The sequence below is a fragment of the Pelophylax lessonae genome, assembly GCF_965119305.1.
Source record: "Pelophylax lessonae genome assembly, chromosome: 9".
NCBI lineage: Eukaryota > Metazoa > Chordata > Amphibia > Anura > Ranidae > Pelophylax > Pelophylax lessonae.
This window is the reverse complement of record NC_138776.1, coordinates 233,576,757-233,592,342: the sequence shown is the minus strand read 5'-3', so window position 1 is coordinate 233,592,342 and position 15,586 is coordinate 233,576,757. Positions and strand designations below refer to the sequence as shown.

At 46.5% G+C, this 15,586-nt stretch overlaps 1 protein-coding gene across 1 annotated transcript in view; it reads right to left on the bottom strand.

Annotated features, from left to right (window-relative positions):
• RAD9A (RAD9 checkpoint clamp component A) overlaps positions 1-15,586 on the bottom strand; it is a 154,000-nt gene that overhangs the window by 65,911 nt on the left and 72,503 nt on the right. Inside the window, exon 7 of the mRNA XM_082268221.1 lies at positions 7,945-8,051. Within this exon, the coding sequence (XP_082124347.1) occupies positions 7,945-8,051 (107 nt within the window). The remainder of the gene's footprint in view (positions 1-7,944; positions 8,052-15,586) is intronic.

Genomic DNA, 15,586 nt, shown 5'->3' with positions numbered 1-15,586 from the left:
TGCAATTTCCTTAGAATGCTTGGGACCATAAATTAGGCAGCACAATGTCTTAATTTAGATGGAAATCAGAAACCACCTTACGAAGAAACGACTGACTAGGTCGAAATACCACTTTACCTCTGTGAACCACCAAATAAGGCGAACAGGAGGAAAGCGCCGCCAATTCTGATACTCTGCAAGCAGAAGTAATTGCCACCAAAAAGGCAACCTTCTGAGACAAGGTAAGCAGAGGAATCTCCCTAATGTTCTCAAAAGGAGGTTTTTAAAGAAAAGACAATACTAAATTCAGATCCCACAGAGGTAACGGGGATCGCCTCGGAGGGGCCACATGACGGACCCCTTGGACAAAAGTGTGAATCAACGCATGCGAAGCTAAAGGATATTGGAAAAACACAGCCAAGGCCGACACTTGGCCTTTAATAGCAGCCAAGGCCAACTTCTGTTCGACAACTCTTTGAAGGAATGCCAAGATCCTAGCCACCGAAAAAAGGCGAGGATGCACCTTCCTGGATTCACACTATGAAATGTACGATTTCTACGTATGATGATAGATTTTCCTAGAAGTAGACTTCCTGGCCTTCAACAGTGTAGGAACCACTGAAAGACCCCTATCCATCACCTGGTTTTCAACAGCCACGCCGTTAAAGCCAGCGACTAAAGCAGGATGGAAGATTGGTCTTTGAGACAGCAGATCTTCCCTGAGAGGAAGCCTCCAAGGAGAATCGGCGCGCAATCTTACCAGATCTGTGTACCATGACTGGCAAGGCCAGTCTGGAGCCACCAGAATGACTGGAATCCCCTCCGCCTCTATTCTGCGCAGAAGTCTTGGCAGAAGTTTCAGCGGTGGAAATGCATAGATCAGCCGATAATGATCCCAAGGAGCCACCAGTGCATCTACGGCATCGGCTAGGGGATCCAGTGACCTGGCTACAAACCTTTGAACCTTCTTGTTGAGCCAAGAGGCCAACAGGTCTACATCGGGTGCCCCCCACCAAGCACATAGGAGATGAAACACCTCTGGGTGTAGAGACCATTCCCCCTCATCCAACACCTGACGGCTCAGGTAGTCCGCCTGCCAGTATTCCACACCTGGGATGTGTACCACGGAGACAGCCGGAACAAAATCCTCTGCTCATTTCAAGAGCTCAGCCGCCTCCCGAGCCGCAAGGGCACTTTTGGTGCCTCCTTGATGATTGATGTAAGCCACGGCCGTGGCATTGTCCAATTGAACCCGGACTGGACAACCTTGTAGACGATTTGTCTAGTGACAAAGGCAAAGCTTTATTGCCCTGAGTTCCAGAACATTGATCGGTAAGTTTGGACTCTTCAACTGTCCAAGACCCCTGGGCACACAGCTTCCCCAGCACTCTTCCCCAACCGGACAGGCTGGTGTCCGTGGTGACCACGGTCCAATACAATGTAAGGAAAGGCTTGCCCTGGTGCAATGCCAATGAGCGAAGCCACCACAGAAGAGCAGTCTGTGTTGTGACTCAACCGACTCATAGAATCCAACGACTTTGGATCTTCCATTTGACCAGAATTTCCCTCTGTAATGACCTGGTGTGGAACTGAGCAAATGGAACTGCCTCGAAGGTCGACACCATCAGGCCTAGGACTCTCATGCAAGTCCGCAGAGAGGACAGATTGCTGGAAAACAACAAACAAATCTCCCCCTGCAACTTCTGCAGCTTGTCCAGGGGAAGAAAAACCTTCACCGAAGCGCAAACCAGAATCAGACCCAGGTAGACCAGTCTTAAGGATGGTACCAGGGCTGCTTTTGCAAAATTGATGGTACAGCCGAACTCTTGCAGAGTCCTTACAGTGATTGCCAAATCTCCCAACAGAGCTGAATGAGAATCTGCTCCTAATAGGAGATTGTCCAGGTACACTAGGACCGCAATCCCCCTCTGACGTAGAAGTGCCAATATCGGAGCCAACACTTTTATGAAGACCCTGGGAGCAGAGGTAAGACCAAAGGGTACTGCCACAAATTGAAAGTGCTCCTCTCCCACGGCAAAAACGAAGAAAACGCTGGTGTCCAGCATAGATAGGGATATGTAGATATGCGTCCTTGATATCGATAAAGACCAACAGGTTTCCCTGATGTAGGGACGCCACCACCGTGCGAATAGACTCCATTTGAAACTTCTGTACCCACACAAAGTGGTTCAGAGCTTTGAGATCCAGGATTGGACCCACTTTGCCACCCTCCTGGGCACAGGAATAAAGCCGCTGAAAATGTTCCTGAAAGGTAACCGGCACAATCACTCCCTGTGACAGCAGATCTTGCACCGTCTCCCGTAATTCCATTAACTGATCTGAACATAGGCAGGGTTTGGAGGGGAAGAACCTGTCTGACAGTCGGGACCTTAATTCGATCTTGTAACGCGATCGGATCAGTTTATGAACTCATTTGTCGTGAATCAAGAAGTCCATGGTTCCAGAAAGAAGCATAGGCATCCCCCCACCCCAGAAACTAGTGAGGGCATCCCTTCATGCAGACGAGGATTTGTCCGCAGATCCGGATTGGCCTGTTCTCGGCTTACCCGACCATGTCTTCTTGGAACCCCCAGAAGACCTGAATGGCTTCACTCCTTTCTCCTGCAAACCCGGAGGTACGAAAGGGCCGCCTATGAGCAGTAAATTAAGGCCCCCCTCGTCTATTACGTGGTGCCTTGCCCTTGGTGGATTGGGGAGGAAGAGTACTCTTCCCACCCGTAGGGCCTTTGATCAACTAATTTAGGGAGGATTCAAACAACCTGTCCCCCGTAAAGGGAAGGTCAGAAAAAGCCTTTTTGGAAGCCTGGTCGGCAGACCAGCTTTTTAGCCACACCATGCGTCTAATAGCAACCCCCACCGCAGACACTGGCTACCAGTGGAGCCGCATCCAGCGACGCATCACATATATACAGAAGGGCTTGGACCATTTGGTCAGTTAGCTCTATCAGGCCCAACGAGAGCTACTCTATTTTTAAGTTACCTTTCAGCAACTTCGCCCATTCCGTTATGGTCTGGGACACCAGAGTGATCACAAAGACTGGTTTCAGTATTGAGCCCACTATCACATGCAAATGGCAGGACAGAGATTCAATCCATCTATCCATGGGGTCTCCATCGGAACCACAGCAGAGTAGTTTAGTCTGGAAACCGGATGATCCACCTTTAGTGGTACGGTCCATCTAGCCGATACCACGTCCACGAAAGGGTAGCGCCTTTTAAAGCGCTTAGGCACCACTAACATTTGTTTGATGTGCCCCCGTTGTTCATTGACAATGTTGTCAAAAAGTGAGTGTATAAAGGGTAGGGAATTGGCGCTGCCCAATGGGGATATTGTGATGGCGTCACTATAATGGATGTTCAAATCAATAAGGGGTATTAAATATGGTACTTCTATACATAAAGTTATATATACATATATAAAAACACCAATGCATTCACAGTATAAATAGATATATAAATACATTTATAAAGTGCAATAAGGTGATGTGGTATTGTGCAAAGAGGTTTATAGTATCAACATATATGAATACATTGCCATATGCATATATTAAACAAAGTGACAGTAGTGAATAATTATTTTATTCAGTATACATATGGTGCTCACCTCTTAATTATATTTTGAAGTGCAAAGTGATAGAGGGATGAAGATAAATGTGCAGTGTTCACCTATCAGGAGTAAACACTAATGAGTGGAAAGGTGATTAGCGTGTATTTGGTAATAATGTACCAAATGAAAAGGGGAAAATAGGGGGGGGGTGTGCGAGATTAAAAGGTGCACATTAAAAGGACTTCTGGATAAAAAAACTGCAGCAGCAAACAAAGTCCATATAAAAGTAAAGTGCTTGATCTTCTAGTGGCAGTGTTCAGATTTCTTTGTGCACTAAGGTGCGCAAAATAATGGATGTAATAGATTTGCACTCACCAGAGTGCCCAACCCCTCACAGGGGTATTAGGCAGGGTATTTTATAGCTGTATACTTCAGCATGGTTCCTAGGGGTCCTCTACTTTCTTGTGGCTCTGTATAAGAGGGAGAGGGAAGGGACCGTGCTGTTCTCCGGTATTCAGCTATCCTTGGGTAATGCTCCGGTGATGTGTAAAATAAACAAGGGGGGACATATAGTGTAATTCTGTTTGATACAATTTATTTAGGTACATATTTAGGTAACTACGCTGTACGCGTTTCGTAATAGACGTCCTCAGCAGCTGCTGAGGACGTCTGACGAAACACGTACAGCGTAGTTGCGTCACTTCCCGATCTGGACCTGCCGTGGAACGCATTGCTGTAAAATCAGCCGCCATTTTAAAGGTTTCCCGCACTGACACAAAGTGCCTCCACCAGCACGCTTTCCTGCACGGCTGCTGACGAGGATACATCAGAATGCGAAGACACTGATCCACCAGGATGGCATGGTTCCGCGGCGGCCATATCTACCTTTAGAATCTAAGGATACTAGAGAGGCAGGGGAAGGCATAGGGTGCTTTCTACTAGTGGCATTTTTTAAAATTAAATCCACTTGACACCAGGTTTTTCAAAACTGCTGTAAATGCAGACAGGGGCTGCGACCCGGAGGGTCCCGCAACCGCACTTAGGGGGGTAGGTGGGTGAGATTTGGTCCTGGGACTCCATATTTACAGAAAAAAAAAAAAAAAGTGTCCCTTTGAGAAAAAAACTGCAAAAAATGCGATCAGCACTGCTGCATCACAAGTCCCAGCCCTAGCACAGCCTGCAGCAGGGTGAGTGAGGAATACCTACAGTGACCCCAGGAACATACCACCAAAACAATATGGAGGGATATAGAAACGTTCTGTGCAGAGAGAAAAATGGATCTGACACAGGAACAGGAAATATCTGGGTCATGTACTAGAGTCACCCCAGCTTCTCCCTGCTGTCAATTTGAACATTTTTATATTGATGCAGAGGGAAACTACAGCAAATGTGGTCTCCAGGAACCCCCAGGGGGGTCAATAGACAGAAGCATTGGGGGTCCCCACCAGGATAGATCTCCCCCCCCCCCCCTGCAGAACCGCAACAGCGGCCAAAATAAACCTGCCCCCCTGAGGTAGGGACCTGCTTGTGGGGGGGGACGGACTAAGGGGGGGCCTGGTATCACCAAGAGGCCAGGGGAACCAAGGGATACCCGAGGGACCCACATCCACCCCGAGTTCGCCAGAGAAATGGGGGACCAAGGGCATCAGGTGGGCACCACTCTGAACAGACTACCTCTCCACCCGGGGTGGGGGAGCTGATGGCCAGGGGGTACGCTGTAACTCAGGGCATCCTAGGTTGTGTGCGTCCCGGCGAGGTGTTTCACTTGCAGGCCAGCCCCCGTCCATCGGGGCTCTGTCGTGGCGAGGCCCAGTGCTGGACTACAACCTGCGCATGCTCGCTGGCCGGGCTGGGAGACCTTAAGGATCTAGCATATCCAGTCTGAAACCCAGTCGGCTGTTAGTTTTGTTCCTGAGAGAACTACAAGCAACTAAAAAAAAAAAAAAAAACGGGATGTTTTACTTACCGTAAAATCCATTTCTCTGAGTCCTCCTACGGACGGACGTAGCTGCTGCTTTAAATTATGGACTGATGGGTAATAAGCCCTCCCACTAGAAGTGAGCAGGTAGAGCCAAAGGCTTTGACACGCCCAGGGGGGGCGGGGTCCCTGGGTTATTACCCCTGGCCTCACCGTTGCACAGTTTAGTTGCAAGCAGTGAATAATAACCAAAACCCAATTCTTCAGAGAAAAGAAGGGTGGGAGCTATGTCTGTCGGTGGACTCAGAGAAATGGATTTTACAGTAAGTAAAAAATTCAATTTCCTCTTTCATCCACCGATGTACAGAACTGCTGCTTTAAATCATAGACGGATGGGATGTCCAAAAGCAGTAACCACTAAGGGGTGGGGAAAGGACAAACTTAAAAGAATGCATTTCCCACGGCTAACATAGCCAACTATATAACATGGAGCCCAACAAGGTGCTCCTTAAATGGCGGCCTGCAAAACTTTGGGGCCAAAGGATGCATCTGAGGATGCCAACACATCCACTCTGTAAAACTTGGTGAACGCATGTACAGATGACCAAGCGTGCCGCCTTGCAAACCTGCATCACTGACGTCTGCAGGGCTAAACTGAAGCCTATAGCAGAGTGTGTTGGTGTATGCCTGCAGGATGGCCCCATAGGCATGGTAAAGCTTTTTCCTGCCTAGTGTTCTACTCCTGTAGGGGGCAGCATAACCCAATGGTCAAGAGTTATATGGAGCTGCGTCTGTCAATGAACGATAGAGAAATATGGTCTGTCAAGCCAGAGAGCTTTGATTGAAATAATTGGCATGCTGAAGAGGTGCGCAGGCCATTGCCACCATTCAATCAATGCCAAACAGCGACTGAGGTGAATTCGGAAAGACCTTGGCCTACCCAAAAACAACTTGTTCCAACACGATGGAACTCAACACTTTACATGCTGCAAAGGAATCCTGAAACAGAAGCAAACTCATAGCATCTATTCAGGTGAATATGGAGGATATTCTTGTCCTACTGCTGACCAGTGGGACATTGTAGACGTCACTGAGACCCTCCTCCCCATAGAGGAAGTGACACTAGAGGTGAGTCATTACGACTCATCTGTCATCCAATGTGTGAGTGCTAAAGATGCTTCTAAGAGAATGAAGGACCCAACACATGGCATTAAAACATGTAGGCAGGTCATGAGGGACAGCCTCACCAAACGTTTTCAGACTCATGAAGAGAATAAAAATCTTGTGCTGGCATGTCTTCTGGATCCTCGATACAATCATGCTTTCTTTTCTAATAATGTATTGGCCAAGCCAAACAATGGCTGACAGAAGATATTCAACAGGAGGTTCCGGATGAAATGTCAAGTCAGGAAGAGCATGTTTCTAATCTGGAAGAGCAGGATGTGCAAAAACAGACAAATGTCCAAAAAGACAACGGACAGAAAAGAATCTTCATCGTGGTCGAATTGATGCCATGTCCAGTGTTTTATTGAGGCCTCACGCGGAGGATTCTTCTGAATCTGCAATAATGAGCCTGGATGATGTTCCTTCAAATCAAGATGAAGTTCCAGTAATTGACAGAAGTTGTAATACTCGTAGGTAGTGAAAAAAAAAATGAGGCACGCTACAAAAGACTTTCCTCTCATGCTAGAAGATACCTCTCTGCTTCTCCAGCCTCTATACCAAGTGAGCGTGTTTTTAGTGAAGTGGCAGCAATATATGAAAAAAACTGAATCCATTTAACAGGTGAACATGCTGAAAAGTTATGCTTTCTGCACTATATTGTTCAACTTAACTGGGAGTATTGAAGTGTAGTGTCCACTGTCTAGCTTTTGCACTGCAGTAGTGATTTAAATGTAATCATTGCAGTGAGTGCACTGGAACAGTTTATGCCATTTTTCTATGTTTTGGGAAGCCTTTAATAAGTTAATATTTTTCAAGCACTATTTTTCAGTCTACTTCTAGGCCTCGTTCATTCACAGTCACACCATGGTATAGACAGAGATGTCAGTTTTGCTGCACACGTTGTGCAACTACACAAAAAACAATGGTTCTTCTCTTAACTCTTCTTCTCTATGTGCCCTGTTCACACCACACAACGTGCGTAAAAACTGACTGAATCGCACATAAAAAGGATGTGAAACTTATGTCTATGCAAGTGAAATCTGTGCTGTTTTCCCATTAGTTTTTATGCAGGTATGGTCTGAAGAACAAGCCCTTAATGTTAAAAATGTTTTAAAACATTAACATTTTCAGTACCAGATTTGTGTTGAAAATGGTGTTGATTTTTCAAAACTTTAAATGTACAGAATATCAGTACCTAATATTGGCTATCGGCCTGAAGGGTGACCGGAAAATCGGTATCAACCCTGAAAAAACTATATTGGTCAATCCCTACTTCACAATATACTGTGAGAAAAATGCTTGAAGGCCTTCTTACCCTGAACTCACGCAAACAAAATGTGATCTGGCTCTGCTTCTTCAGCTGATATACAAGGAATTCCTCTCTGCTCAGGGATAACTCTGTTAGCATTGCTTTGCCGGGATCTAAACAAAAAGAAAAAAAAAAAAAAAAACACACCATAAGCACCACAAACACAATAAGTCACACATTAGAGCAGTTGTGAAGTTGTAAACCGCTGTTTTTTTTTTTTTTTTTTTTTTGGATCTGCAAGGTACAAGGCATAATGTGCTAGTACTAGCACATTATGTGAAACTTGCCTATAAACTAAGCCGCAGCGTCCATCTTCTCCCAGTCTTCCTTCCGGGTTCACAGACTCTGGCTGTGTGACAGGCTGGAGCCAAGATGACGTCACTCCTGCGCATGCGTGGGGGAGCCGCCATTCACAGCATAGGTATCTAAAGGAGCAGCATGGGTAGCTATTCCTTAAGAGCCCATGCGCCGATTAGGTCATTGGCTGCATGTAATGTAAATATCTCCTAAACAGAACACGTTTAGGAGATATTAACAGTACCTATAGGTAGGCCTTATTATAGGCTTACCTATAGGTACAAATTATACCTTAGAATTGACTTCCTCTTCAAGAACACTACAAACAAAAGTTATAAAGCAGACCTTGTTAAATAAGCTGTGCTGCCCATATCAACCAGCCATTCATCTTCCTGCAATAAAATAAAAATTACAGATAGAATCTGATTGATTGCAGTGGCCTGGCTTGACAGCACTCCCTTGGAGTGCTTGGATTTCCACACCATGCCAAACTCAGTTTTAGAGCTTTCAGGGCACACTGGAGAGAAATTATATCAAAGCACAGGTAAATGCCAACTCCTTGTGGCGCTCCCCACAAGTTCTTTATATAGCTTTTTTCTGAGAATAGGCTTATAAAATAGAAAAAGTCTTTAAAAAACAATTAAAGCGTAATTAGGCTCTCAATCCAAGTTTTTATTTTACTAGGGTAGTGTACATATCAAGGGCAGAGGCTTTCAGTTACACAAGAGGAAGATAAAATGTGTACATGGGTGAACTTAGCATAGGTGCAAGCCAGACACAGCATGCTAGGTATGCGGGGAAAACATACAAAAACAGTAACACCTGCAAAGTCATCAGAAACATAAAAGCTTCTGAATTTAATTCTATGCCAGGACCAAAGATCCCAGCAAGGAACTAGGTCCTTACTCCTGACTAGGCAGATTAAAACGGACATCTTATGCAGGAAGAGAGAGGGTGTACCCTCCGGGACTGCCCATAGGCGTAGCCAGAACTTTTTTTCTGCCTAGTGTCCTACTCCTGTAGGGGGCAGTATAACCCTACTGATATGGATCAGAGGACTGCATCCGTCAATGAACGATAGAGAAATATGAACTGTTACTGTAATAATGACACTGGCAGGGAAGGGGTTGACAGTGTGGGTGATCAAAGGGTTAAGCGTGAGCCTAGGGGAGTGTTTTCCAACTGTGGGGGGAGGGACTTGTGAAATGATCACAGAGACCTGTGTTCCTATATAGGAGAATCACAGGCGCTCTGTGATCATTTTACAACAGCTGACCGGTTTTCTTTCTCAGCGGGGAGGTGGCAAAATGTGCTCCAGGGACTCCATGAGTTAACCAAGGGAACCACACAGGCAAAATGAGAAGCACTACTATGCGGCCCCCAATGCCAGGCTAGCGGCACCACAGGTCCCAGTACAACCAGCCGCTGCTACAGCAGAAAGGGAGAGCAATCAAAGGCATCCACAGGGACTCCCCACTGGACAGGCACTGAGAGAAGTGCCAGATGTTGCACATCATGCGGCGATCGGGAGGAAAGAGGAAGTCCAGGAGTCAGCACTAGGGGATAAGGAGGGGCTCCCACTGCCAAATTCACCACCCATAAGGCTCCAAAAACATGGCCGCTGCTATTTTCAATTCGAGAAACCACAAGAAAATGACCACTGGACTACACAAACAAAGTTCACGCAGACCCAGTAGGGTCGCAACATATTAAGCTCACCCTGAAACATAACAATCAGGCTGATTGCATCGACACAAAAACAGGCAGGTGAGAATTGCTGATCCCGCAATGGGAAGCGGACCCAGGGCTCACGAATGGAGCACTTACTGGACACCGCAAAAAGAAACACAAAGGGGGGGGGGGTCGCCCTCCGAGCCCCTCCATAGAGGCCCGCATGAAAATAAATGGCCTTGAAATTGAATAAAAATGAAATAAAATGAAAGGGGGCCGCTAAAGGGGGGGTTCCCTACACAAAAAGGCAGCATGCTGTCATCAAAGGTGCAAAGGTGACCACCCCCACAGCGCCCCCCCCCCCCACCCCCCAAAAGAGAATGCATCAACCTGGCTGCATGGCCTAGTAGGCCGCGGCCTAAATTTTGGTGGAGGACCAGCCATACATATCCCATCCAAGGGCAGGCTGGTGGCCACAGGACACTCACCGGGGGCCTCACTGGCCGCCTAGGAACAACGAAGAGAGGGCAGATGCCCAGAGGGTGGTGGCTCCGAACACCCTCACTGTGGCCTCCACAAATAGCTTTGCAGCCTAAATTTTCAGCCGGGTCCGGCCGCCTGCGGTGAGGGGGTACTAAGACCCACGGTGACCCTATAGGGGCTGAGGAGGAGGGGGAACCTGAGGGTCCCACCGCCCCACTGAGGGGCCAACGTCCACCCCAAAACCTGCGGGGGACACTACTTACCATACCGTGGAACTGGGTGGGCACTACTTCAGGCAGACCACTGCACCATCAGAATGGGGGTGCTGAGGGCCAGAGGCACGCTAGGACTCAGGCTTTGACCAGGTCGTGTGCGTCCTCGCGAGACGTTTAACGCACCATCCAGTGGGGCTGTCACGCCTGACTTGGCATGGAGCTATGGTCAGGTCGTGGAGAACCTAAGGATCTAGAATATCCAGTCCGTCGCCCAGTCCAGCAGTTGACTGTAGCTCTCACAGGAACAGAAAATAAAAGCGGAAAAAAAATCCCTTTAAAAAAGGAACTAGGTCCTTACTCCTGACTAGGCAGAAAAAAAAATTCCCCAACTTGTTATTGCAATTTATTTCTGAGAAGACTGAACAGAAGTAATTGTTTAAGGCCCCTTTTACAATTGTGCGACTTGGGACTGCAAAGTCGCATGACAAGTTGTACCCCATGGTTTCCAATGAATATCGTTCATATCTGTGCGACTACAAGTTGCAGCGACTTCAAAGTAGTCCCTGCACTACTTTGGTCTGACTGATTAGACTTGAGGTCCATAGACTTTAAGATTACACAGGCATTGCTTCAAGTCGCGTGACTTTCAGGTCGCACAAGCAAGAAAGGGGCCTTAAAAGGTTTGCTACATCCACCTCCCTTAACAAATGTGTTGTGCCCAGTTCTCATTTTAGTGATCCCATTGTATTTTTTCCTTCTATCACTAATGGACCCAAACAAGGATTTATCTCCTTGGTTAATAGATTTAGCAATTTCCTCCTCTTTCTCTGCTTTGGCAGCACTGATGTGTTTGCCCTCCTTTTGCTATTTTTATACTCTTCTCTGCCAGCTACAACTCCTGCTTCCTGGAATCTTCTATATGCTATTTTTTCTTTTACTATCCTACTTACCGCTTTAGTGAGCCATATTAGTTTTTTTCTTCTGTTTATTCTTACTAACTTGCCTGACATATATTCTAGTTGCCTCCAGTATGGTAATGCTGAGAGTAAAGTTCCACTTAAGTCAGTGAGGTCAGAACTTGTCCAAATTCAAAGCATTCGGTATTAAGGAGTGTGGAGAATAGGGCGTTCTGGATGACAAGAAGACATTGACAAACAGTACATGACGGGCTCTTGAAATGTGTTTAATAATGCACAACAGCAGCACTTCAGAAGAGGGAAGCTCACTTTATAGGTAAAAACAAAAAAAGAAGAGAAGGCACTTCTAGGTGCAGTAACAAAACACTTTAATGACAAGTAAGGGTAAAAAACACAAGATGGAAGTGAAAAACAGGCATATCAATGAATCCATATCATCCAGCGGAATGCCTCCTGGGAGTAAAGACAGCGTCAGGTGTAAGTTCCAGCTGACCAGCAGTGGGAAATCTTGGGTCTGTTCCAAGATGGAGAGCTGTGTGGTCAGGACCAGCATGGAATCCAGACAACCGGAAGAGACATGTATGGGAGCATGCCCAGTCGCTCCTTCTTCAAACCAAAGTAGTGATACAAGGGGAAGGGGTTTATATGAGAGTAAGGGGCGGGGGACAATTGGCAGGGGGTGTATGGGGACTGAGAACAACTGCAAGATAATTTGATGGCAGTGTGCAATGGAATAAAACTCGCTGCAGTAAAGGTAAAGATACACAAGACAAACACTGACTGGGACAGAACTGCAACAAGTAGAACATAGATAGATACAATTAAATTCTGATATTTTGACAGAGTGTAAACACTCAATATGGGATGCAAGGTGTGCAACATGGGACTACAGGTGTCAGCAACACCATAAAATGGGGGAAAATATGACAACAAGTATAATAAAAGGTAACTAGACAGATGAAAAACTATGCAGCATGGGACAGCAAGTTTCATCAACTTAAAAGTAGGGAAAACTATATTATAGTAAGTAAGTAGTAAGTGAATAAGTCCAAACTGGGCCCAAAGTGTCAATATTTTGTAACGCCACCATTATTTTCCAGCACTGCCGTAACCCCTCTTGGGCATGGAGTTCACAAGAGCTTCACAGGTTGCCACTGGAGTCCTCTTCCACTCCTCCATGACATCACGGAGCTGGTGGATGTTAGAGACCTTGCGATCCTCCACCTTCCATTGGAGGATGCCCCCACAGATGCTCAATAGGGTTTAGGTCAAGAGACATGCTTGGCTGGTCCATCACCTTTACCCTCAGCTTCTTTAGCAAGGCAGTGGTCGTCTTGGCGGTGTGTTTGGGGTCGTTCTGTTGGAATACTGCCCTGTGGCTCAGTCTCCGAATGGAGGGGATCATGCTCTGCTTCAGTATGTCACAGTACATGTTGGCATTCATGGTTCCCTCAATGAACTGTAGCTCCCCAGTGCCAGCAGCACTCATGCAGCCCCAGACCATGACACTCCCACCACCATGCTTGACTGTAGGCAAGACACACTTGTCCTTGTACTCCTCACCTGGTTGTCGCCAAACACGCACCATCTGAACCAAATAAGTTTATCTTGGTCTCATCAGACTACAGGACATTATTCAAAGTAATCCATGTCCTTAGTCTCTTTGTTTTCAGCAAACTGTTTGCTGGCTTTCTTGTGCATCATCTTTAGAAGAGGCTTCCTTCTGGGACGACAGTCACGCAGACCAATTTGATGCAGTGTGCTGCGTATGGTCTGAGCACTGACAGGCGGACCCCCGACCCCTTCAACCTCTGCAGCAATGCTGGCAGTACTCACACGTCTATTTCCCAAAGACAACCTCAACCAACATGCTGGTCTTGACAGCATGGCTCTCCCATCTTGGATCAGAGACACAGGGTTTCCTGGAACTTCCACCTGCCGCTGTCTTTACTCCCAGGAGGCATCCTGCTGGACTTTATGGATTCATTGATAGGCCTGTTTTTCACTTCAATCTTGTAGGTGTTTTTACCCCTTCCTTGTCATTAAAAGCGGAGTTCCGGCCTCAAAATCGATAAAATCGATTTTGAGCCATCCGCTTGCTAAGGGGATCCTGAAAAAGAAATGGATAATGGCGATTTTTTTTTCTGGTCTCTTACCTTATTATAGAAGAAAATATACTCACCTTCCTTCCACTTCCTCCCTCTGCGGCCACGGCCCACGCCGTCACTTCCGGTTTGCGATGATTCCTGGGAGCTGAATGTCATCGCTCCCAGGATACAATGCGTCTGCACCGGCCCCGCTCGTCACTTCCGGTGCAGGCGTGGTATTCATTGCTAAACAGCTTCTGGGCATGCCCAGAAGCTGTGCAGGGATGCCGCGCCTGCACCGGAAGGGACGAGCGGGGCTGGTGCAGTGCATAGTGGGACTCCGACGTCACGAAGAGGACACGAAGAGGGACGCTGCGGCTTCAGCTGCCCACACCTGAGATGGCAGCGCTGGAGAAGAAATTTTCAAGGTAAGTATTTCTTCTTACAGGTAAGTGCGACCCGGGACAGTTCAGAGGCTATCCATGGTTACTGTCCCGGGGGTATTTTTAGCTCAAATTGACCCCCGAGGCCGGAACTCCGCTTTAAAGTGTTTTATTACTGCACTTAACCACTTACCGCAAAGTGACGTAGATCTACGTCGGCAGACTTTGCGGTGTTATACCGGGATGATGCCTCTAGCTAGAGGCACCATCCCGGTACCGTGGTTAACAGCCGACGGTCGGCTTTCCATCGGTAACGACCGATGCGGCTCGGGAGCCGCTCGATTGTTACCCGGGTGAGTGGGAGGGGACGTCCCCCCTCCTGCCGCCTTCCGCGTACGCCGGCTGGATCGGGTCTCCGATGACGTAACCCGGAGGCGGCGTCCATGACGTCACTTCCGGGTTACTCTGCTGCAAAAGGCGGCAAATTTAAAAAACGGCTGTATGCAAAAATGCTGTTTATGGCGTTTTGCATACATGGAAGTGTAGTGGAGGGGTCTAGGTTCTTTTAGACCCTCGATCCCTCCATAAAGAGTGCCTGTCACTGCATATTGCTGTCACAAGGGATGTTTACATTGCTTGTGACAGCAATAAAAGTGATCAGATTTTTTTTTTTTTTTTTTTAAAAACCTGTAATAAAGTTAAAAAAATAAAATAGGAGAAAAAAAAAAAATATTTTTAGCTGCCCCCGTCACCGTAAGCACGAAAAAAAACGTATACGGAAGTCGAGCCACGAATGAAATCGCTGTTCAAACCACACATGTGAGGTATCGCCATGATCGCCAGAGCATGAGCAATAATTTAAAAAAAAAAGAGCTACACTCTAACTCTAAACTGGTAACCGTTAAAAAAATTTAAAGCGTCGCCAATTGAGATCTCTATTTATTATTATTATTATTATACAGGATTTATATAGCGCCAACAGTTTGCGCAGCGCTTTACAATGTGAGGGAAGACAATACAGTTACAATACAGTTCAAAACAGGAGGAACTAGAGGGCCCTGCTTGTTAAAGCTTACAATCTAGAAGGGAGGGTCAAGTGAAACAAAAAGGCAATAACAGTGGAGGATGGGTTGATGGAGAAAATGGAGGTACATTTGTTAGGGGTTGGTAGGATAGGCTTCTTTGAAAAGGAGGGTTTTCAGAGATCGCCTAAAAGCTAATAGAGTATTGACCGTAGTTTGTCGCCATCCCACGGGTGTGCGCAATTTTAAACTGTAACATGTTGGGTATCTATTTACTCGGCGTGACATCTTTCACAATATACAAAAAAAAATGGGCTAACTTTACTGTTTAGTATTTTTTAAATGCAGTTAAATGTGATTTTTCAAAAATTTTCCGAAAGAATGGCGTTTTAAAGACGGCTGCGCAAATACCGCGTGACAAAAAATATTGCAATGACCGACATTTTATTCTCCAGAGTCTTTGCTAAAAAAATATATATAATGTTTGGGGGTTTCAAGTAGTTTTCTAGGAAAAAATACTGATTTTAACTTGTGAACAAAAAGTGTCTGAAATAGGGCTGGGGCTGAAGTGGT